The sequence below is a fragment of the Corvus moneduloides genome, chromosome 1, assembly GCF_009650955.1.
Source record: "Corvus moneduloides isolate bCorMon1 chromosome 1, bCorMon1.pri, whole genome shotgun sequence".
Taxonomy (NCBI): Eukaryota; Metazoa; Chordata; class Aves; order Passeriformes; family Corvidae; genus Corvus; species Corvus moneduloides.
The window spans coordinates 86,001,183-86,026,423 of record NC_045476.1 but is presented as its reverse complement, the minus strand read 5'-3'; the positions used below and the strand labels follow the sequence as shown (position 1 = coordinate 86,026,423).

The following is a 25,241-nucleotide window of genomic DNA, read 5'->3' as shown; positions in this document are numbered from 1 at the left end:
GCCCAGTTTCCCACATTCAGGGAAACTTCAGATGAGCTCCATCCCTTTGCAAAACTGTTTTCCTGAATATGGTATCTCTCTGATGTAAAAATCTAGAATCTAAAATCTATTCTGTGTCTATGATATGCTGAAGCTAAAGCTTAGGTGGTAGGTTGCACTCTGCTTGTCATCAGGTGTTCGTCTGAGCAAAGTTTTGGGGTAATGAAATGGGTGGACTCCTCCTGGAGCCATTGGGGAGGGGGAGGTTGTGTGGTGAAGAGTCCCATAATATGGAAGTATCAATGAAAGTCAGATGGAAAAAGTAATGCTTCAGCTCTTGGCTCACTTTGTAGTGAGACCACTATTATATTTCTCTTAACTGCAAAGGACATGCACAAGAGATTTAATATGTATGAGCAAAAATCTTTAGAACAGTAGATCTGAATGTTAAAAAGGAAGCAATGGTACCTTGTTTCTCAGAAGCAATCCACTGGTTTAGTTGAGCCAGAAATTAACCTGCTAAATGATATCTCATAAAATTTCTGGAAATATTAAACGCATGCTAATTGTGCTGGCTTTACATGTGGATACTCTCTTTACAGTGAATTCCCAAATTAGTCATAGGCACATGTGTCCTGGTTCTGGCTAGGTAAGGGTCAATTTTTCCTGGAAGTAACCAGGAAGGGCATGGCCAGGATGCTGAGGTTGTTCTACAGCACCTCACATCATGTTCAGGGAGTGTAGTGGGGAAGGGGTCCCTCCTGGTCATGTAGAGGGACATGAGTTGTGGGGGTAGCATTGTGTTCCTCGTGGTGAGCTCTCATGTGGGAATCACTCTCCTCTTGTACACTCTGTTATTAGTACTGCTGCTGTTATTGCTCATTTCTTATCTCATTGCTGTTTCCAGTAAATTGTTCTTATCTCAGCCCATGATCTTTACCTTTTGTGTCTCCAGTTCTCCTCTCCAGCCCTCTGCAGGGAGGGAGAGGAGAGAGCGAGCAAGCAGTGCATGGTTTGGAGCCCTTCATTGGGAACACTATATTGGGGAATACTATTCCTAAACCACGACAATATAAGACAAGGCAAGGTGTGTGGGGGGGATGAAAACTGGAGGGAACCTTTTCACTGAACATGCTGCATTGCGTGATAGAATGACTCTGCTGGGACATTTGCCATCCACTGGGGCATTTGCCATAGGCAGAGAATCTTGGTCTCTTATGTGGAAAACCTCCTAGCAGAGCATACTAACAAGACTGTCCTGTTGTGAGGGGAAGTACACATGCTCTTCATGGGCTGATACTTGAACTGTTCTTTTGCATCTAGACAGTTGCCATCAGTGTCCCCTGCAGGTTCATGGCTGATGTTCACACCTTATCTTTGTTTCAACATGTGAATGCTGATGTTTACATAGACACGCACTTTTCCTTCACTGTGGCGCAGTAGTCTAGCCTGCAGCACTGAAAGAGCTTCTTGTGCATGCTTCTTCATGCATCCATTTTTCTCAGCATACCACACTACTGTTTACAAACCAAGTTCTGGTTCTTGGTTAAGAGTGCAGGATGTGGTGACAGTGGTATTAGTGTTACTGACAACGGGGTCACCATTGGCTGGCTTTGCCTTTGGGAGAAGGCACACACAGCTTGCTCTCAGTGCGTGCAAGCTGCCTCAGAAGAAACCTAGTTCAGCTCTATCTGGGAGTTGAGTGACCCAGTGACTGGGCAAGATATGATTCTGCCAGGCCCATGAGGAGATCTAGGGTCAGCAAAGCGACTTTTTTTCCCCTCACTAAACCTTGTACAGAGCTGTCTGTGAATTCTTCACTGAAAACTGAGGAAGTCAATCTAAGCTTGGAAGGAAATCCAGGCTGGCTGTGCAGGGAGTGACACCACCAATGGAAAATAGGACATTTTAGCTGCAGGCTGGACAGCTCAGGTGTGATGTCTGAGAAAGTTCTGAAACACAACAAAATCGTCTGACTGAAACTTGGTGAAACTCCCTTTAGCATGGCTAAATTTTGCTGCCTCTCCTTATGAAAAGAAGAAAGAACTGGGAGGGAGTTCATCAGGGCTGAACAATTCAAGAGCCACTGTGAATTTTATTAGAATGTTTTGCATTAACATCAGTCTGAGGCAGAAGAATGGAACTGGCAGCAGCAGTGGCCAGAGACCAGAAGAAAATTGGTTCAGGGAATACTCACAAAGACTGAATGTAGAAGGAAGTTAGTGGAGATAAGTGTTGAGGAGAAAAATTCTGTGGAAATGCAAGAGTGTGCTTTGGAGGTAAGACCGTAGAGGCAGGAAGAAGGGAGGGAAGGCCAAAGGGTGAAAGCAAGCTTTTTTGAGTGAGGTGTCTGGCATACATGGGACAGAAGAAGCTGAGACTACAACTAGCCAGACGGGAAGAAAGGATGTGAAATGAGGCTTTGGTGTGCATGTGGTGTGGCACTGTTTGTGGGGGTGGTGGTCAAAGCAGAAGAAACTGTGCTTATGGAGGTGCAGTGGTCAGAAGAAGCTTGGTCTAATGGAGCGTCCTTTGTCCAGCACCCTGTGATCCTGCAACACCTGCTGCTTCTTGAGAAGATACACCTTACTCATACAAAGCTTTGTCTTTCCCCAGTTTTGATTCCTGCAGGTTGTTTCTAGACAGGGGTTTCCAGAGTTTGTCCACATCCCTGTGTAGGGAGTGCCCACAGTGTGGAGGTCTACTGTGAACATCCCTGGCACAACCCTCAGCCTGCTCTGTTTGTCACTGGAAGGAAACCTGGCCACACCAGGAAAGAAGGCCACAACTTCTTTCCGAGAAGCATAGAAAACCATGGTGCTTGGAAAGTCTTATGTTTCCATCAGTACTTCTCTTAGTCCAACTAACAGCCCCCTGTTTAGCAGAGTTCAGGCTTCCAACCCTGAAAATCCTTGCAACAGATGTCAATGTGATGAGGCAATGTATCTTAAGTTCATTCTTTGCTCAGTTTTTGGAGATTGCACCAGCCAACACTGGTTTTTAAATCAAATGAAAAACCTCTATGTTAAAATTGCAAGGTCAGACATAAGCTGTGAAATGCCAGAATTAATTTGGCTTCCACAGTCCCACTATGTCTCATTGTGCCTATGCATTAAAATGCCACAATTTGCATGATTGCAAACTGCTTCTGGGACTGAAGTGGTTTTGCAGTGTTGGCTGAAGGCCTCAGCTTTGTCTGTTGTGGAAGGTGTACTTGGGACAAGGCAGGGGAATTCAGGATGGTGGTTCTGGAGCTATACACAGCCTTCATTCCTGTGTTTTCTAACACTTGAGACTTAGGAGCTTGGCTTTTCAAACTCACTATTCTTTTCAACAGATTTTACATGTAATGTAAAGCATGTTTCAACACAGTCTGAACTTTATTTATTGCTTTTGTTGTTGAAGAAGGGAAAAATCAGATCCTAGTGAGGATTTTCTCCTGTAAAACTGAAAAAAAAAATCAGCAAAAATATCTTAAAATCTCAGGTTTGTTGAAAACTTTTAAAGATTTGAATTAGTTGAAGTTCCGAAAGAAGTTTAAAATAAAACCAGATCTTTATTTGATAGAATTGCCTGTACTTCATCTGGTCTGTGATCCCATCAGACAAACCTATCAGAACATAAACTCATCTTATCCAAAACGTCCTAGAACTTGAACATGACCTCAATTGAGTGCATTTCAACCAGACCTATTGAAGTCATTGTGGGACCAGAGCCTTTGCTTGGCTGGAGCAGCCTGACCTCATGCAAGTGGATGCTAAGAGAGTTCTCAGCCAGGAGAACAGGCTCTACTTAAAGCTGCCCCTTAAAATACAATCCGAGCTATGCTTAGATCCTGCAGCTTTTTAGCCATGTAGATCAAGCCACTCATAATGATACTGAGGCTACTAATGAGAAAATGGCACATACTCTGAGGTCACAGGGCAATAACTTTTATCTATAAAGATGAAGATAATCTAGACTTTTTCTTTCTTTAGGAGGTACATAGAATTAATGGATCATTTTCTAGTTAATGAAACAATATGCTTTTGATAATGGTTTTAAGTTGCCAGCAACATATTAGTCAAATTTCTTTTGGATTCTTTTTCCCTTTACAATGCCCAAAAGCAGTCAACACAGATATTATCATGAAGCATTCACAAAATATATGCAGCCCTATGAACATGGTGATGTAAAAGTAGACTTAATTAGAAAAATATCACTTGGCTTCTGCTGTCATTAAAAGGATACAGAATTTTTTAACATTTTATTTAAATTCAAATTGTGAAATAAAATGCTTAAAATGCTCAAGGAAGGAAAGGAATGGAAAAGAAAGGAAAGGAAAGGAAAGGAAAGGAAAGGAAAGGAAAGGAAAGGAAAGGAAAGGAAAGGAAAAATCAAAGCTTCTTTCACCAAATAGGAAACTAATCCTAGATTTGCTGCTGGAATTTTAAGACCTGAAATACAAATGGCTTTTAAATTGAACTTTGACATAAGGCTACTTTGAAGTAGCTGGAGGTTTTTGATATTTGTTTATTCTTTCTTTCAAAGAGGAAAACTTGGACTAAAACTGAAGGAAAAAACCTTACCAAAACAACTGTGGCAAAATTTTCAAAGCCAAATTATTTAGTCCTGGAATTGCTGTGATGATACCTTATGGAAATAGTTCTGCTGCTTTCAATTTTTTAAATTTTATTTTTTTAATCCAGAACCCTTTGTTTGGCTTCTTCTTCTAAAATCGTTGTGGTTTTGTTCATGAAATAGAAAAATGGTACATCATGAGACATGTAATGTACCACAGAGGGAGGCCCATAATGAATAGAGATGTAATACAAACATTCCCGGAAATGACTGTAGCAACACATCCAAATAGAAATATTTTGGCCCATAGCTTTCTTATTTTTCCTCAGTTCTAATAATTTCTAAGTTCCTCTTGCTGGGACAGGATACAAGTCTAAGAAAAATGCACTGATGTCTCCTTATGAAGAAGGAAAGCGTAGGAAGGCACATCTCATATGGAACAACAAATCTTTCTGTCTTGCAAAACCAGCATTTGATAGTACTCCATCTCCTTCCCTCTGAAGTGGGTGTGTACTACTTGTATTAAGAGGCAAAACCACCAAAAGTTGTTGTTCTCCTTACAGAAAGCACTGCATCGCCTTTGGATCATTGAAAAGATGGCAGAACTGATGCGCTTTCAGATTCTTTGCACCATTTTGAAGGTGGGAGTGTCTTAAAGGGTTATTGTAAACAGCTTCACATAGGAGTTTTATGATATGGTTCAGACAGCTTAATTCAGTCACAGCCAAGAGACTCCTACCCGTCCTTTGTACTTATATATAAATATACTATGTAGTTCAAGCTGGAAAATCGCGATGTATAAGGTATGGACCAACTAGATTGCCAGGAGAAAAAAAAAAAAGGAAAAAAACCCTACTACAGAACTTTGCCAAGAATGAGTGAAACATCCCTGAAATTGTTGAAAGAAAATATCTTCTAAGTCTCATGTGCAGGCACCATAAGGTTACTAAGTCCCAAACCATATGTCTGAACATAATAGGCCTCCCAGGGTCCCACAGTGCATCCCACAATGAACCGAGGGTTTGGTAAATATGGAAGGGCTGTAAGATGACTCAGTCCTAGCTGGAACTTGTAGGCCCTCTTTGAACTTGCATTTCCTAACTTCTCTGCTCATGTTGATGCTTTTGGGTTTATGAAACTCCAAGTTGGAGTGTCCTAATGCCTTTCATGAAACAGTTACCCATTGTCAGCAGCATCATCTGTGATGGATACATTTCTGGCAACATTTTAATGTCTTTATTAACAAAACGAGTTTGGTGCTTTTTTTTTGTCCCTGTGTTTGTCCCTGTGTTCTCTACCTCGTTCTCCTGTAGAAAGAGTGTAACAAAATGTGCAGCAGCAATATTCAGTCCTTCGTCAGAAAGCTGTATTCAAATTTCCTAGACCAAGACCTTCTTTCCTCTCTAGACTTTTTCCCCCATGTGGTTTTTTTTTTTGTTTGCTTGTGTGTTTTGCTTTGTTTGTTGGTTTTTTGTTATTTTTGTTTGTTTGTTTGTTTGTTTTATTGGTTTTGTTTTTCTTTCCTTTTGGTTCTGGTCATGGTGGAATATTCCTGGGAGTTATGTCATAAACTTGACAGAATGGTAACATGTCTGTCTAATGTCTTTATTCTTTACAGTGCTCCCTAAACAGTTGAATTTCCTGTCTCACAAAGCACCAGCCTATGCTGGTTTTGATAAGCAAAATTACCCCTTGGTAAAGGAAGTAATTTCAGTTGTGGTGCATCAGATGTTGAATTTGGAGGGAAACTGCTATATTCCTTATCAAGGAGACTTTTTTTTTCCTGAATGATGTAAAATTATTTACATACAGCTATGTACTTGGGTCTGTGTGAGGTGATGTTTCCAGCCAGTCTGAGAAATTTCTATCTTACATGTCAAAAAGTTTGCACAGCTTTCTAGGAGTTAGGAGTGGGATCATTTGCCTTCCTAGTCCTATGACCCATGCAGGAAAACTTTCAGGTTGTTGACTGCCACGGGATGCAGAGCACACGGTGTGACACAAGGAACCTCAGCAGTCGTTTCCAGTGGGTCCTCCCATCGCTGTATTTCAGGCTAGAATTAAGCACAGCTGTGCTGCACATGGAGCAGGGACACGTCTTGTTTTCAGCCTGCATGTGCTCTCCCACAGCTGGGGACTAACGCTGCCCTGTGGTACTGGCAGGGAAGATGGTGTGGCTGGGTGTGCTGGCCCACAGCCGAGGTGGGTGGGAGGGCTGAGTGACAAAGGTAGGCTGCTGTGCTGTAGAGAGCTCTATATTTTTTTCTTTACCATCCTACTTTGCCTAGGCGAGTTCCTAGCAAGCATTTGGGGTGTGTTTTTGAAACTCGCACAAGCCACACAGCAGGAAAAGAAGTGCTTGGTTGTATGTGTTTGTTGGTAGTCTGTGGGCCCATATGTGAGCAGATATTGACCTTGCCCCACAACCATTTACTGTCTTACAGAAGGCAGACTGCTCCCCCATTCCCCTGCCCTGCCCCTGAACAGGTGACACTCTAAAAGAAAGTAGAGGATGATAAAAGCAGACACTTGTGTCAAGACCTACCTGCTTTGGCACAGTACTAAGTTTGTTTAATATCAGTGCTTAGAAATTAACCTTTGATTACAGAAACCTATATTTTTAGACTGATTAATATTTTGTTTCAAAGGACCTAGGCTGGTCATTTGATGAGTCTGACCCCAGAAGGCACTGTTTTCTTAGAACTTCACTGATTTTTGAGAATTGAAGGGTGTGTGTAGCATTGTATTGTAGTATTCAGTATTGAATCAGGACCAAAACTTTTTTACAAGGAGAAAGTTAATGATGGGTGTCCAATGGGATTAGAGCCTCATAAACATTGCCTGATTACTTGTCAGTCATCTGTGGTGCTGGTACCTATTTCAGCTTCTGGTAATTAGCCCATCTCTTAATGAAAATACACTTCTTTTTTTTTAAATTAACCCCCTCATCCCCAAATCTTCAGGTTTTAGACACCTTTTCTGTAGCTATGTCAGTGCTGATACTTATGCCTCTGCCATTTCATATGCCATTTGTATAAGCTGACAAAGACACAATTAGCTCAGAATTATTTGTACATGCAGTAATTGTCTTGTGGGTGTTGTGACATGTTTAGGAAGACAGGCTTTTTCATACTTATGATCACAGTGTGGTGCAGGGAAAACTGCTCAACTCATGGTTTTAATCAAATCAGCGTTAAAGTGGTTTTGTCTTTTTAACAAGGACATGCTGACCTGGCTGATGGTCAGTATGAGTAAACACCAATCATAGATACTTGCAAAATATTAGTAAAGAGCTTTGAAACTAATCCTAAAAAGTCCTAGTCTCAAACATGTATTGCTTTGGGCAGCCCACTCCCCGGGCTGTGTGGGCTGCAAGCTGACAGCCCTCTTCTGGAAGTGTGGGTTCCCCTGCTCCCACACACATCCTGCAGGTTCCTGTGCAACCACATTTCAGGTACGGTAGCATGTACTGTGCTGCTCCCTGTGCTAACATAGGCGCCACAAGACCTCCTGCACACCTGGGGTGGGGATCCCTGCTTGTTACACCCTGCCCTGCCACCAGACAGAGAGCCAGCACCATCAGGCCAAGGCAGAGAGATACCAGCACCAAACCAGGACTGCCTGCTCCAGTGTCTCTCTCCACCTATCACAAACTGTCATCCTTCTTTTTCACTTTAAAATCTCGTTCTTTCCCAGATAGCCTTTGATAACACCCGATTACCACTTAATCTGGGTAACAGTTGCATGGAGCAAATTTAATTGATGTTTTTACCTAGCCCATTGGGGCTAGGTATCCTCTTGGGACTGGCAGTTTTTGTATTAACCTGGTCACGTGCAGTTTATCCTCACTCCCATTTGACAGCATCTCTTGTTATCCAGCCCCTTTTGCCAGGCAGAGGTGGTGTGGGCTCTCATGCAGTAGTGAGATTGAAATCCTTGCTTCCCAAACCTGTTGTTTGCATGGGCTGCACTCGGGAAAGGCACTTACCCCATTAACGACCTCCACTATCCCAGTGGTCCCAGTGGTCTTGAGAGTCTAAGAGTCTGTCTTTTAGGATTAAAGAAGCAGAAACTGTTTTTTAAGAAAGCTGAATTAAACAGAAACATCTCATCCCAAGGGATGAGATATATCCCTATGGGATACCTGAAGAACTAATTTGGGGGATGTTCAACATTTGGATATTTTTTCTTGGATGTGGCGGTAAAGGCTGGGAGTGATTCACTGGAATTGAGTGACTGTGGGAATACCATTTGCAAGGAGAAAATAGCTCGAACTCCGGAGTAGCTTCCTCCTACACACGGTGACTTTCTGTCAGCCCCTGCGAGTTGCACGGGGTCGGGGGTGCCGCGAAGGTGCAGAGCGCCTGCCCTGCCCGTCGGAAGGACACCCGGGCAGGGCCGCCCTGGGCGGGTCTCTGCGAGCAGCCCCCGCACCATCCCCGCCGGGCGCTCCCGGGTTGCTCTGTTGGGACAGCGGGGGACGCAGGGGGGCAGCGGCCGCAGGAGCCCCGTGCCGGGCGCTGTGTCTTTAAGGGCCGGGGCCGGCTCCGGGCTCCATCCTCCCTCCATCCCCATCCCCTCCCTCCCCCGGCCCGTCGGCGTTGGGCGCCGGGAGGAGGCGCCTGCCGCTAACAAAAGTCTGCGGCGGAGGCTCCCTTTCCTCCCGCCCCGGGCAACAAGTGGCTGGCGGCGGCCTCCCGGGGGAGGCGGCAGCAGCGGCCGGGCTGCGAGGAGGAGGAGGAGGAGGAGGTGGAAGGCGGAGCGGCGCTGAAGCATCGGAGGAGCCGAGCGCCCGCCGCGGGGCGGTGGAGCCAGCGCCCGGAGGCCGTCCCGCCCGTCCTGCTTGTGGATTATAACTGGAGCCGCCTTCCTTGTCCTGACACCCCGGCTGGAAACCGGGGCGGGCAGGGCCCACCGATACATCGCGGTTTTGATTCTTTCACTTTTAAAGTTTTTGGGTTTTTTTGTTTTGTTTTTGGTTTTTTTTTTTTTTTTTTTTTTTTGTGAGGTGGGGAAGGGAGGGTGTCGGCCACCCGAGAAGAAACGGAGGAGGTTGTAAGGTTGTAAGGCTGCTTTGGACATGTCGCCGTGAAAACTTCTGGGGGCTGTTCCCCCGCCACTGCCCCAGGGCTGCTCCCCGTCAGCCCCGCGGTAGAGATGCTGAGCGGCGGCGTGGGAAAGCGGCGACGAGCATGAAGGCGGCAGGATGGGCGCGAACAATGGCAAGCAGTACGGCAGCGAGGGTGAGCTGGGAGGGCCGCAGGAGGGGTGCTGGAACAGCGGCGGGGTCCTCCTGGCCGGGGAGGGGGTGACCGGGCGAGGGGCGCCGCGGCGGGGTCCTCCTCTCCCCGGCCGGGACGACCCCCGCCCGGATCCGCGACACAATCCTTGGGCTCCCGCTGCGCCCCTTAAAAACACCCTTAATGTTTAATGATTTTTTTCACTCGATAGGAGTTTGAGTGCTGTCTCAGCTCAGGATGTCGCGGCAGCGACGAGACTTGCTATTCGAAGGCAGCTCGGGAGTTATGGCAGCGGAAACTTTGCTAAAAAACTTGTAGAGCGCTCTTTGTAATCCTTTTCTGCTCGTCTTTATATCCCAGGATCCTTATATTATGCAGTATGGCATATGACTGCTTCCTGTCTGAACAGAAAGAAAGAAATTAACCCCGGCAATGGTTGGGGGGAGAGTTAATGTTCTCCAGCTGTTATCCATAGATTGTACTCCTGCAATTTCGCTTCAGTGAAACTTTAGTGGGTTTGGTTTTAGATAGACAGGGTCTGATTCGTTCTTGTGGAAACCTATTAGTCTCGCTGGAGTTGCATCAGGGATGAATTTCAGCTGCTTTGCTTCTGGTGTGAAGGACTACTGGAACAGTCAGCTGGTGTTAGACAAACCAACGGCAAGTACAGAAAGTTTGTCTTCCTGCCAGCTAGTTTTAAGCTTTCTTTAACTTTTAGCTTTCTTCTATATATATTGCCCTCCAAGTATTTAGCTAACTCTGTAGGATATATGTCTTACCCTTGGCGTATTGGGCAAGCATATAGGATCTCCACCACCCCCTTTTTTTGTTGTTGAGGGTTTGTAGGTGGAGCGAGGGAGATGATCTTGTGGTCTGCTCCATTCTTTGGGAGTCCAGACGGCAACTGCCAAAGAATACACCTCTCACATCCAAAATATGCATGAAGATTGTGTAAAGGAAAGGGGAAAGACGCCACTTCTAGAGCAGATTCCGCAGTTCCTTTCATTTACTGCCAAATGAGCTCTGCTTTCTGAAGAGTTGATGAAGTCAGATGCTTTAAGCTATTCTTCCTGTTGTGGGGTTTCAGTCAATTGATAGCATTGCTAGAATAACTCCTGCATAAATGGGGTGAACATGGAAGTTGCAATCAAAGCCTCTTTGGATCCCTCCTGAAAGGGGAAATCTTAGTTTTTCACCAGAGTTGAAAGGGTCATTGCTGATAGTTCTGGTCACTTGCAAAAAATCATGCTGCTGGGGGGTGTTTACCTCAATGACAGGAAGGCATGGATGCATGCCTGAGCTTTCTTGTGGATTCAGAGGACTGACTGCTTCAATAAATGTACAGTTTCTGGGGAGGAATGTGACTGACACTGAGTCTTTTGCAGCCTTCAGTGAAGGGAAGGAGAGCTTAACTGTTCCGGAGCTACCTGATAGGCACTGTGAGGAAGAGGAGGATTAGTGCTATTAGGGTGTTCTTAATTAGTTCGTCTCTCTCCTACATTCAGAGTGGAGATTGGATCCTGGGAGTGCAGACTACATGTGGCAAAATAATCTTTGCAGTACAGACCATTACCTGTGTTGAGAAGTAGGTGGAATAGTGGTTTAAAATTAATATAAATTTTAAAAATCCCCAAACCCCATGACCAAAACTTCATCATTAATGTGCCTCATAGATCGTGTTTCCTGGTAACTTCTAAGTGTCATCAGTTACAAAGAAACTTGGAGAAGCACTCATGCTACATTTTCCCCTGAGTGATACAGAGGAGAACAAATCTAAACCTGATAAAGGAAGGCCTTTTTTTTTTTTTCCATAAACTACTGGAGCTTTTGGTGCCTTTGACAAATGAACCACTTAATTGCTGTAAAAAGTTGCTTTTAGTAGGATGTGATTGTGCTCCCGGGTGGAGGGGTAACACCAATTGCTGTGTACTTTAAAAGCAACCTGAATATTTGTTTGGAAGTTCATGGAGTGGTGCCTGTGGTACACAGTTTTCAGCCTGTTGGGCTTTGTAGGCAGATGCTGTTACCATGGTGTGTCATTTTAGGGGTGGAGAAAAGTACCTTAGCTTAGCTGAGCTTCTTGAATGCTGTTTTCCCATTTGCTGCTTGCTGATATCTTAGGTGAGATTTCAGGAAGACAACTGCAAATGATTTTTAAAATGACTGGGTTTTTTCACATAGCCTTCCTTCCTTTCTTCTGTGGAACTGCAGAACTTAGTGAATTTGCCCAAATTGGTTCTCATCTCAATATTGAACAGATACATTAGGGCAAGGGTAATTCTTGCTCAAGATACCACTTCTAAAATAGAGAGCTATTATGACCAGGAAATCTGGTGTTGCATGGACTGCTACATTGTTACACTTATCATTAATACACTTCTTTTAAAATTCACATCAGTGCTGTGTATGTAATAATCTCAGGCAGCTAAGTGTTTGTGACTGACCACATAAACTGCATTGGGTTGCATTTATTTAGTTGGTTGGCCAAGGCTTTATTGCATGTGATTTTATTGGAAGCTACAATTGTCATGTTAAGATGCACAGGACAGTTGGATGTTTGAGGAGTCTAAATTAGTATCGAGTTTGGTGAATAATTGACAGTGCCTTTGAATGTATTTGTTTTCCATTAATTTAATTTTCTAAGGCTAAAACTTGCTCTGAATGAAGCTTAAATGTAAATAAAATTGCTTATCTGAAAAATCATGCCATGCAGATGGGATATGAATGCAACACTCATTTAAAAATTTGTAACATAATAATACATAAACAAAACTTTGTTTACAGGAATTTACCTATTTTAAAATGTCAACTATTAAATACAAGTTTACTTTTCTAAGTTTTCATTTGGACTTTTAAAATGATTTTTATAAGGGTGATTATTCCTGGAAATCTGTTTACCTGAAAAATATGTGGAGGTTGAGATTTCAGGCTTGTTGTAGTATGCTGTAGATTCAGACTGAAGTGTTAAAGTTTGGAAGGAGTCTTTCTGAATGTGTTTCAGCAGTTGTGTTTGAACAGTGCTGTTGATGATAATAGATAATAATAGATCACTGGAGCAAGAAATCCACTTTATCATGGAGCAGAACTTGTAGAGTTTTTGCCTATGCAGTGGAATCATCAGTTACCTTAGCAAGAGTCTTACTGCTGTCTTTCACTTTCTTGCCATGGGGATAAATCATTCTTCTTTCTCTCACTTATTTAGCTCTTTGCTTGTTTTTAAATAAGAGGAGGCCTTGTGTCTGATAGTGGATGGAGCAGTCTTTTGTTGTAGAAGCTACCAAAAGTCAGGTGTATTTAAGGACCTCTCTTAAAATGTAATGCTGTGGCAGCTGACCAAACAAGACCCTACTCATCATCACAGATGAGTGGACTGAATCGAAGGATGTTGCCCTTTAGCTATTGCCAAGTTGATCAGACACCTTGGCAGTGTTTCCTTGTACTTTGCTGCATGCTGTGCTGTAATGTTTCTGCCCAGAAAAACCTTCTGTGCTGGGCACGAGGCTGGGTGGGTGCTGACTGTAGTGCCAGCTGTTGGCATGGGACTTTTGGGAAAAGGCTGACTGGATGCTGTCCCTCTTACCACCTGAGACAGTTTCCCATCCTCATGGGAAGGACTTTAAAACTGCAGGCTTCTGTAACATCAGGAAATTGGCTTTGTGATATGAGTTGGAGGAATAATCTCCTTTCTTATGTATGAAAGGAACCTGTGACATTGGGGTGAAATAGTGCTTTGCAAAATAACTAACTTTTCAACATGTCTTCCTCACAAGTGACTTCTTCATTAAACTGAGACCATTAACTGAGACCAGTCAAATTTGAGAAGAGCTAAATAATGGTACAGAATTTTGACAATACCGGTATTCAGACCATACGAAGGAATGTCTTTTTAATAAGTCAACTGTCCAGAATCCTGCAGTTGTGGATAAAACTTTCTTTGGGCATCTCCTGCACTTTCTCCTTCTAGAAGCTGGTCTAGAGAGGATTGGTGACAATGAGCAGCAGCTCCAGTTGGTCAGCTAAAATGTATCATGAAAGACTTGATGCAACACAGGAACCTGGTGCTGTAGAGAACAGAGGATGGCAGGGGAAAAATAGATGAAACTGTGGGAGAAATAGATGAAGTAGCAGCTCAGACAAGGAAATCAACATCCTTTCTGAATCATAAGCCTTGTTGACAAACTTTTCTTTCTGAATCTGAATATTTAATTTGGCAAGATTTTAATGCAAACTCTTTAGGAATAACTTTCACTCAGTTCTTAGTTTGAAAATGTTCCTTCTCCAAACTCTTACTTGTGGTGTATTCTGTTCACAAACCACTTGGAGGGAGAATTCCTGTGTAGATCCCAGTGTTCTGCTAAAGTAAGCACCAATACAGAAACCTGCCTTTGTCATGAGATACTGTTGCTATGAAGCACAGGCAACACGGTTTCACAAAGGTGGCTTTAATTATGATGTGTGACCTGGTATACAGTAGCTAAAACTCTCTATGAATTGCCAGCCTGTAGCACCATGGAGCAATGGTCAGTCTGTGTTCATTTAGGAGTATGATACCCTCTCAAATCTCTCCCTTCAGCTGGAGAGCATGGTTAAGGTCTGCATTATAGACCCAGACTTTCAGACTTGTCCTTTTTCTGGAAGGTGCTGTTGGACACTAACTCCTTGTGAATGCTGCCTTTCATTTCAAACTAGATCTCTGCTAGTTCAGTGATGCCAGGTGTTCTGACACATCTGATGTCGTGCATGGAAATTTTTTTAATCCAAAAGTTCTGGCATTCAGGACCTATAGATTTTTGCATATGTTAGAATTTGTTTCTGCAAAAAGTGTTGCTGGATTTACTTCACATGCACTGCTTACATCAGCTGTGAAAAACAGTATACCATGATAGTCTTGCACTATTTTGTTTATGAGTTGAATCATAATCATTTATCAATTATTTATATTGGTGGTTAGAATCTGTGAAGCCTCACAGGAAATCTTAATGAGGGTAAATGGCTGGGAATGGTAATAAATGAGCTTTTCCTACATTATTTAATTACAAAAGTGTGACACCCCCTTGAGGTATCTTCCCTGTGTACTGCATCTTTAGCAGCAAGGGCAGTTTTTCATCCTGGTATTTGTTTTTTTTTCTATCCCATGAGTTTCCCATGGTCAAGTGAAGAATCCCATCTAGCTGGGTGCCAAAATGCTCCTAAGCTGTGCATTTTTTCCTCACTTTGTTTTGATGTCTGAGTTGCATTTACACAGTATTATTTGAGCTATTAAACATGAAGTTTAGTATATCACATTTAGCACCATCTTATTTTACTGTTCTGATATTTTCTCGAGTGATCTGCTGAGACAAAATATCTCTCTGCTCTGATAGAAGTATTTTTTTGGGTTTTGGGGTGTTTGTTGTTTTGGTTTTTTGATTGTGTTTGTTTGGTTTTTTTGGGGTTTTTATGTTTTTTTTTTTTTTAAACCTTAACAACCTCCATGGGACTACTGTAAATATTAAGGTGCTAATCAATGGTGCTTTTTGTGTGCACACTTGCTTACGTGGTTGTATTCTGCTTTTTGGTACTTGTCCGGTGTCGGTTCTTGCATTTTACCTTTGGCTGGATTTCATGCTGCTCCCTTCAGAGAGATGAGACTTGCCTCTTAATAGCAAAGCTGGGGTTGGAAGTAGGGCAATATTCCAAATGTCAATCCTTCAACCGGTGTTGTTTTTTTTAAAAAGTGAATTTGCAGTCCGACAGTGGCCAACTGCTGTTAACCAAAAGTAATCTTCAAAAATGCTGCTTATGATGCTCATTTTTTAAGTAACTGTCTGCTGAGCAATTCAAAATGATTGTGCGTGTGTGTGTTTACTCAGTTTGTCTCCAAAAAGTAAATTTGCTCTAAGCTCAGTGCTTATGTTGCATATTGCTGTCTAGATCACATGGCAGGGGCAGGAGGAGGGTTGGGCACAGCGCTTAAGTGAGCTGCTGTGCTGCTGTCAGTTTCTCATAAAACAGAATTTTCTTTTCTAAAAAAAATGAACAGCCTGTGTGTGGTTCAAGCATGTGTGTTTATACACATACACACACAGAGCTACAGATTTGTAGGAGATTTAGGCTTTAAAAAGTTGCTAATTTTATTGATAGCTTTTTAGAAAGTAACTTACTGACTAACATCCATCCTATTTCATAAAATATTATTGTTTCATAAAAGGCTTCTTGGGGAAGGAGGGGTCACTTTTTATTTTATTATTTTTTTTTAATAGATATTAGCTAACTAACTGTACTCTAGGGAGTTATCTTTGACTTGGTAGCTTTGCATGGTGCAAGATTAACTGAATGCTCTCCCATACATTTAAAAAAAATAAATGGTTACCTGTGTTCCAGTCCGAGGCCTGAATAAACTTTGAAGCTGGGGATGCATGACATGGAAAGCTTCCAGCAGACCTGTCTCAGCTATGGTAGTAGGAGTCCAGGACTTGCACATCCTTGTCCTTCTTTTACCCACTCCCCAAAGGCATGGAAGGAGATGAGACTGCTTTGGAAACTTCTCTAAACTGAATTTGAATATCCTTCTACCAGACTGGGCTTCATAAAATCCAAACTGAAGTTGATACTATATCATTCCTTGTGAGGGGGAAGAAATAAAAATCTACATGTATTCAGAACTGGGTGAGTGGTTTTAAGTCAAAACCGCTAACCCCAAAAAACTCCTCAGTGAACTTAGTTTTCTGGCGGTTTCAGTCCTTGGCCACTTCTGGATTCCTTACTTCTGTGAACAATTCCTAACTAGGAGTTGGTTTGCTCCTTCGTGTGTCTTGTTTGTGTTAGGAAAGTGACTGGCAGAAGTAAGTGGATGACATTTGAAGGCTGAAATGCACAAGTGGTTTATTTCTGCTCTTCATTTTATAGTTAGCTATGCCCTATTTTTTAATACAGGACATGTGCTTTGCTAAATTAGGACAACTATTTAATTAAGGAGTAGAGACCTTAAAAAGCTGGAAAACAGGTGGTGGGCTGCCAGTAAAATCTGTTCCTTCTTGATAAGAAGAAGAAATATGCAACACTTTCCATGTGTATAGATGTGCAGCTTGTGATTGGATAGATGAGCTGCGGGACTTTGTTATTCAAGTAGCATGTAATAACAGGTATTTAAGAAGAAGGTTCCTACCCTGTGCCAATATCCAAACTCAACAAAAATAATTTGTTGGCAAAATAGACTCTTCACCCTATGCACTTTTGTGACCTCTGCCTTAAACAAGTAAATGGGGAAAAACTGTTGTCTTTTGGGGATTTTTTTACCCTTTTTTACCCTTCTTGGAGTAAAGTGAGCAACAGGAATCTCTCTTTCATGCCCATGTTTTGAATCAGGAAATTCCTGTCTGCAATACATAATTTTGTCAAATCAAGATCTGAAGTCACGTGGCACTTTTCTTTCTCAGGGATTTGTGTACAAATGTGTATAATAGCTGCAGTAATGCTCTACTGAAGTCTTTCCAAGCAGCGTAGTAGCTTGGAGGAAGGTGTTTTAATACTCTTTTCAGTAAATCTATTTAAAAAATTATCTTCCTCAATTTCGTCTTTTGTTCCTGTGAAAAGAAAACCAAATGAAATTCGCAGATGACATTATAAAATGCGCAGTTATGAGGTTGGCTGTCTTTTTGTTCTGATCTTTCTTTTAAGAAAGAAAGAGAAGTCCAAAAACCCTGGCATAACATCAATGATAGTTAACTAGGAAGAGCCTCTTTTGATCGAGAGTCACACGACCTTGTTTCACAGTAAAAGGAGCATTTGTATCGAGTCTAGTTGTCACATGACAGTTGTAATCTTGTCAGTTCGTGGGGAGTCCAGACTTTGTTTGTGTGACTGCATGCTTTGTGGAGCAGCACGCCATCTATTCAAGGCGCAGATACTTTGTTGCCAGATTGCACACAATCCTCCTTCTGTGTAAATGGCTGCACAGAGAAGAGAAACTTTGACATTTTTCTTAAATTGTGTAATAATTACTTAGGGTAATTTTGCTTAAATCCTATCCTTGAGAGATAGTGATGCTATTGTGGGAGCTGACGAAGACGAAGTGCACTTATTTGAGAGTTTCTTATGGTGCTCATGGCTCTTGTATTGTTTTGTCTCTGTCACAATGATGGCAGTACTTGATCTTGTTCGTCACTGGAGGGCAAGGCGAAAGGCAACAGCTGGTCACCAACAGACGTACCCAACAGATGTTTTTGGGGTTTTCCTGTAGTACCGAGTAAAACATATTTCTATTCCAGTTTTTCATTTGCCTTTTCTTTGACACTTTATAAGGAAGTTGCTTGTGGCGTCAACATGGAATCATGGAGTAGTTTGGATTGGAAGGGACCTTTTAAATGTCATCTGGTTCAATCCCCCTGCAATGAGCTTCAGGTTGCTCACAGCCCCTTCCAACCTGACCGTTTGTTTCCAGGGATGGGTTATCCAACACCTCGCTGTACAACTTGTTTCAGTGTTTCACCACCCTATTGTAAAATAATTTTTCCTTGTATCTGGTCTAAATCTTTTAGTTTAAAACCAATACCCCTTGTGCTGTTGCAACAGGTCTAGAAGAAATCTGTCCCTATCTTATAAGCCCTCTTTAAGTATTGAAAGTTTGCAATAAGGTCTTAAAGGAGTCTTCTCTTCTCCAGGCTGAACAACCCCAACTTTCCCCGCCTGTCCTCATGGAAGGTGTGCTCCAGCACCCTGACATTTCTGTGGTCCTTCTCTGGACTTGTTCCACGTCTTTCCTGTGCTATGGTCTCCAGCACTGGATGCAGCACTCCAAGTGTGGTCTTGCATAACCTTTTTAAAATAAGGTTGTGGAAACAATAAGCTATTGCTGGTTTATGTGGTGAAAATTGTTGATATACAACTTGAGCTTTTAGAATTTTTGAAACTTCAGAATATACTAAAAGAAGTATAAAAAGAGTCTTGTAGCAGGAGGATTTCAATTCCAGTTAACTGCCAGCCCTGCTAGCATTAAGTTGAAGCTAACTCTATGCTCCTATATGTCAAGAATATCTGTGGCTGACCTTCCTCCTCAGGCTCACGTATGAGTGTACTCTTTTGTACAAGCAGGCCAACAAGCCTGAAGGTCCTCATCTGTTTTTAGCATGGGTTCTCTTATTCCAGAGCCTCTAGTTGTGGATTTTTTTCTTGTTTTGGAATACTAGACTGCCAGTGGAGATCTGTACAGACACTAAAATTACATTACAACATTTTCCAATCAACTCTTGGACATATTTTAATGTCTGTAGAACCTGAAGTACACAAACCCAAAGATTGGAAGTGACACCTCTGGAGATCTCTAATCCAACCTGCTTCTCAAAATGAAGCCAACTAGAGCAGGTTGCACAGAATATTGTGCTGTCAGATTTTTTAGCACCTCCAAAGATGAAGATATTACAATGCCCCTGAGAAGCCTGTTCCAGTGCTTGGTCACCTGTAGGTTTTAAAAGAAGAAAAAAATGCTTTAATGTTTAAATGGAAATCTTTGTATTTCAATTTGTGACTGTTCCCTCTTGTCTCTTCAGTGGCTATCACTGAGAAGATTCTGTCTTCTTTACTCCCTCTTCTTTCCAGGTATTTATACACAATGATAAGATTCTGTCTGAGTCCCCTCTTCCCCAGAGTAAGGTGTCCTAGCTCTTTAAGTAACTTTCTGCCTGGCAGATTTCTCAGTTTTCAGTTTTGTCTCACTGTCCACTTAGCTAGTCTGTGCTTCATCCATTTGTCTGTGAAGGTGCTATGGAAAACAAAAGTTGGGAAGTCTTGCTGAAGTCAGGATAAACCACTTGTGTACTCCCCTAGTTCACCGAGCCAGTTGTTTCCTTATTAATGTCTATCAGGTTGGCCTAGCCTGGCTTCCACTTATAAATCCCTGATAATGACTTCCCATTACCTTCTTGGCTTGGAAATGTTTTCCAGCAAGCTCTGTCACTTTTCCTGGGTTGAGGTGAGGCTGACCAGCCTGTGGCTCCCTAGATTGTCCTCCAAGCTGTTCTAGAGACAGGGGTGTGTTTTGCTTTTGTCCAGCTCTGGGGAGCTCCTGATCGCCATGACCTGTCTGCAGTAACTGGGGGACCTTGCCACGACATTGGCCAGATCACACAGCCATTACCAGTGCACTCCATTAGGTCTCATGGATTTGTGTCTGTCCAGTTTGGTTAAATATTCCCTAGCTTGATCCTCCTGTACTTCTACTGGTTGCTTATGTTTAAGAAAAGCTACTACCAGGCTTTCAGAAGCAATAGAGTTCAGCTGTAGCAAGTTCTGGCAAGTGTGAAGGCTGTATTACAGTAGTTGAGTATTAAACAGTACTCTGTAAACGTGTGTCTACAGCTGGTTTGGAGTTTTTCAGCTGTAATTTATTTTTACCTTATATTATAAATGGTAAAAATGGTATTCACTTCCACTGGATAAAGAAATTCACGCTTTCTCAATGACTACACTTTCTCTTGGCAGAGAACAGATAAAATAGAAGAATCCTCCTAAGAGTTGTGGTGGTAGAATCTGGCTGTGTTTTTTTGTTGCTGTTTCTGGCAGCAGCAATGGTATGTACATTTCATAAAAGCTTCTTCAGTGGAGTTTTGCTTGCTTCAGGAGGAACAGCTAGCCATAATAGCATTTTTTTTAAGATTAAGATTGTTACTTTAATTAATAAAGTTGTATTAATAATCATAAGAAGAAATCACTTCTGCCATATTCAAGTTGATGTAGCCGTGACTGGTAAAAATACTTGACAGTAATCCTTATTCTACTGGTGTAAAGGTTTGCTTCTTTTCACATATTCTAGGATTGAATCAAAGAGGGTTTACATCCCCCATTTAAGTTATGGAAGGTTAATGTTCTAGTTTCAAAGAAATGGCTTACTTTTCATATGTGAAATAATGAAATATGATTGTTTCAAGTTTTCTTCTGAAAGCAATCACTGATTGCTGTCATCACCAGGTGACATGGTTAATTTTAATCCTCTAAAGTGTTAGTAGATGCTTCTCAATGTAGTGTCTTCTATTTAAAACCAAAAGTTATGTACAATACAATTCTGGGTATTGCTATGTTTGATGCTAGTTGGCAGTTGAATTTGCATTTTGATTTTAGTACCAAAAAGCTACCTCTAGGGTAATTCACCTGTTAATGTTGTCTATTCCTTGAACATTTGTTCTGTGTGGGAGAGGGGGTAACTTTCTAGAAAGGTGAAAGGTTAAATGTTCTGTGGCATCAGAACTAAAGCCGCAGTGCATGAATTAAAAAGTTCTAATGTAAGATTTTAGGGGTGACTTTTTGAAACTGTTTTTCTTTCCGTTTGTATGTATAGACTAGACAGCATAGTCCAGTCTAAAGTTTTCTTTGGCACTCAATTAGGCATGAGCAGAATATTTCGCTTATGTCTTCATTTCTCTTGGGAAATTATTGCTCTTTACTCCCCTGTGGGTGTACCTTTTGTTGCTCTGCATGATTGTCTTTACGGAAAAACACGAATGCTTGTGGTGAGTATTTATTTCTCTTGCCAGGAACTAGTGGAACAAAGGTGAATGTGAGACTTCCTCTCCCTCAAACAATTACTAATTTTTCCTGTTTTAAATCTGGTTTTAGAAGGCTCCATGTGAGAGCCTTTCTTGTATCTGAGAAATAATCCAACTGTGAATTGGCTTACAGTTTATCAAGAGGTAGCACAGAAATTGTGAATAAGGGGAAGGGCTAGTTTCTCTTTAGTTGTACAGGAATTTATTGATTCAAATATTGTTTTGATTTAGGTCTTTGATAATGGTGTAATTTGCTTCTCATCATGAAAGTAAATAGTATGGCAAGCTGTATTTGTCTCTCCAAGAGCTGAACTGTGATGACTGCCCAGCATCTTTAAAATGGTACATGTTTCCATAGTGTCAGGTAATGAAGTGGATTTGAACAACCTTACCACTTACCTTTTTTTTGAGCACAGGAGTTAGCAGCAGAAGTAGGACACAGTGAATGTTGCAGACCTGTTCCTTTATGGGTTTCCTGCTTTCATTTTGCCAGGCCTCATTTTCTACAGAAAACAAATTCTTGCCCTTCTGTGGATAAGATCTCCTGACCTTACCCTTGCCTTGTCTGTCACTGAAGTGTAGGGTTTCTTCATTAAGTCCCTACGTGAGCCAAAACATTCCTAGAAAGTGAAGTTTAGCTTCCCCAGGATTAGAATCTAAACCAGAATCAGTCTAGTCAGACACAGGAGCCTTTCACACAGCAGTTGGCTGTCAGTGGTTGTGTGGTTTGTCCGTTTGTGCCTTTTAAGCACTGATTAATCCTACCCACGTTTTCCTCAATTTTCCTCCTAACTGAGGTATCGGCACTTGACTGAAAGGAATGTGATAGGTAGGACACAGAGCCTGGGCTTTTTGTTAAGTGGGTCATATTGGTAACAGCCTTGTTACTAATGCTAGCCATCCATGGTTTTGAGAAAATATAAGACAAATTGTGAAGGATTCTCTAGATTTAGGAGGTATTTTTGAGCCAAGGCCAGGTCTCTAACTGTGCTCTTGGGAGAAGAGGGATTGTCACACCATCTTGCTTTAGCCCTGTAGATGCTGGCTAGTGGGTGTTAAGTGTGAACGAAATCACTGTAAAATCAGTAGAACTTACTCTTCTAAGTTTTTCTTTTAGTTGAAAAGAATTGATATCTACCAAGGGTGGAAAGTGGTGGTACATGGGTCCTGGTCAGCCCTGTGAGGAGATCCCTCATGTCTGCTGGCTCATACCCAAAAGGAGCTGTTTTGTTCTTCATGAGTTCTTCATCATGCCTGGTGAAGTCTAGAAGTGGATGGCATTCTCCAGAGACAATGACCACGTTGTCATATAAAAGCTCTCCCTAATGAATAGGATAGATCGAGCTCACCTGTTGGAATGTAGTAATCTAGGCTTCATGAGAGATGCTGCTTTGTGCAGCCAGGTAAGGAAGGGCAGGGTATGGAAGAGGTCACTGAAGTTCCTCAGCCTTTCACACAAATCCTTAACTAGTAGGCAACCTGACCACACTTAAACAAGTGTGATATGTTTTCTTTTCACTTTTACATGAAAAATCTACTTTTGCTTTTTGTGGTTTTAACCTGTAGCACTATGAGAGGTGCAGGATGAGCAATGCAAGACCTCAAGAGCAAATGGAAAGAATTCTTGGGGTTTTCATTGATTTCTAATCCCCTTTGGTTTAGAATGCTCTCCAAATACAGTGTGATGGTGCAATGCTGCTCTGTGATACTTTTGCAGTCAGCTTTTTCCGAGTGTTCCACAAGCCCTTTGCAATTTCTTCTATCTCTCTAGAGTTTTACCTTTCCACAGGAGTAAAAGATATGCATAGTTTCTTCTTCATAGTTCTTGCAGGTGCTGTATTTCACCTGCTTGAGGTTTCACCTCTTTGAGGTTCTTTGGTGTTCTATGAAAAACCTTGTTATGAGCAAGAAGTGCTGCTATCCCTTATCCAAACATATGAGGATGGAAGTGTGTTGCCAATACAGATTATTGCTACTTGAATAAAGTAGGGGGTGCAGGTGATTCGGGGACTGCTCTTTAGCTGGTAGCAGTGGATGTCAGAACTAAGAATAAAATTGCTCCACCTCCTCTCCCTCACTTAACAAATCCTAGGTACTCTCGGCTGATTTGAAGATGAAGATTGCTTCTTACCAGCATTTATTTAATTGTAACAACATGTGCTCTTCCAGTGTGAGGATTTTTGTGTAAAACTTTCTTTTCTGTAGACTTGACCACAGGAGGTTTCAGGAAAAAAAACCCCAGTGTAAATTCAATTACATATTCTAGAGTCTTGAGTCTTACAGCTGAAAGTACAAAGAGGTGGAGCTGCAGTGAAAAGGTGTTTTTTTCCTGGACCGTACAAGAGATGTTCAGCAGGTACCCAGTAGAAACTTTGCTTAAATTAAAAAAGTGAATGAATGCTCTAGGGATAATAGGCTAATCTGCGTCACTAGTGAATCATCTCGTGAGCTAGATGTTCCTAGTGGTGTGTTTTGGGGTGGTAGGAAATGGTGGAAGAATAATGAATTACATGAAGTGTTCTCTGCTATTCTCTTCTACAGTAATAGCAAAATTGAGTTTGCTTCAGTTTTGAGAAAAGATCCTTATCTTGTGGTGTAGCTGAGCCTCTTTGCTTTGGAACAAGAGCTACTGGTTTTTAAAAAGGGATTTTTTTTTAATAAGGACTTAATTTTTTTTTTAAATCCTCCTTCATGATGAAGCCATGAAAAGTTAAAAGAAAAAATCTTAATATGCTAATTGTTGTATGTTGGCTTTGCATTTGTCTGCCAGACAGCTGAAGTCCTGTGTTAGTGATACCCAGACTGCACACAAGTAACACAGCTTTGCAGAAATCAAAAATGTGTGATGAGAATGAAATGAAAAATCCATGATGCAAAAATGAAAAATGTATGATGAACAACTTGAAGAACAAAATTCTTTAGGGAACTGGCCTTAATTTTGGCTTCTGAACATATATTGGAGATGTTGTATATTCATACTACATAGTGTTGTTAATACTTTGGCTTTTTATTTACCTGTGTAGTGCATCTTTAAAAAAAAAAATGGCTTTCACAACTCTCTTTGAGCCTCTAAGTTCTTCTTAATATATGAGCTAGATTAATGGAATTTCTAGAATTTTAAGCCCTAGAATTCCAATAAGAATCCTCAAAGAGTTTTCTAATCTGGTTCTGGTGAAATGAATTTGAACAGTTAAGGCTAAGAATATGATTTTCAGTTTTGTGTGACCAGCATTGACTTTTGTGATCTAAAAAGGATGGCTTATTTCTGAAATATTTCATTTAAGGAATTGAACTGTATTTTTGTTACTTTTTTATTTAAAATGCAATATTCAGATAAGGAAAATGTACTGTTATGCCTTTAGAAAAAGATGCAAAAAACCAAGCACAAGTAATGCAAGAATGAAATGTGTTAAGGAGATTGGAAACCAGACCATTGTACTTTCCTTGAGACTGTCTTGCCACATTAGTTATACAGGAAAGTCATTAAATCCTGGCTATCTTATGAAATGCATCAGCTGAGCCCTGATAATTCTGGTTGCCAGCAGACCAGAAATCAGCTAATTGCATTTTTTATAAACAATTTACCATAACACAAATGCTTTATGTCAATATATATTAATGTAGTGCATTGACCTGACCCAGTGAAATGTGACAACCTTACCCTTCAACAGGGCTATGCCCTCTGGAAAGGTGGTGAATTAAAATTCTTTTATTGATGTAATGTGTTCTTAGTTTGCAGCTTGCCAGCTGCAATAAGCTGGGTATTCCCCTAGGATTTTTTTGGTGGAATGTTCTGTGGTGGAGGAGACAGGGATGCTGCATCTGAGCAGTGGCAGAGTAACTCTTCTAATGTGGAGCTGTGCAGTCACAGCTTTGATGAACTTTATCAGATTTGTTGCTGTCTTCCATTTACTGAAGGACTGACTTTCTCTTGAGCAATAGG

At 41.6% G+C, this 25,241-nt stretch overlaps 1 protein-coding gene across 2 annotated transcripts in view; it reads left to right on the top strand.

Moving 5' to 3' along the window:
* FBXL7 (F-box and leucine rich repeat protein 7) overlaps positions 1-25,241 on the top strand; it is a 282,260-nt gene that overhangs the window by 94,195 nt on the left and 162,824 nt on the right. Inside the window, exon 1 of one of the 2 annotated variants that reach the window (XM_032117740.1) lies at positions 9,176-9,782. The exons of the other annotated variant lie outside the window; for it this stretch is intronic. Coding sequence (XP_031973631.1) covers positions 9,746-9,782 — 37 coding nt within the window. The 5' untranslated portion in view covers positions 9,176-9,745. Of the gene's footprint in view, positions 1-9,175; positions 9,783-25,241 lie in introns of those variants that run through there. 2 annotated transcript variants of the gene reach the window in all.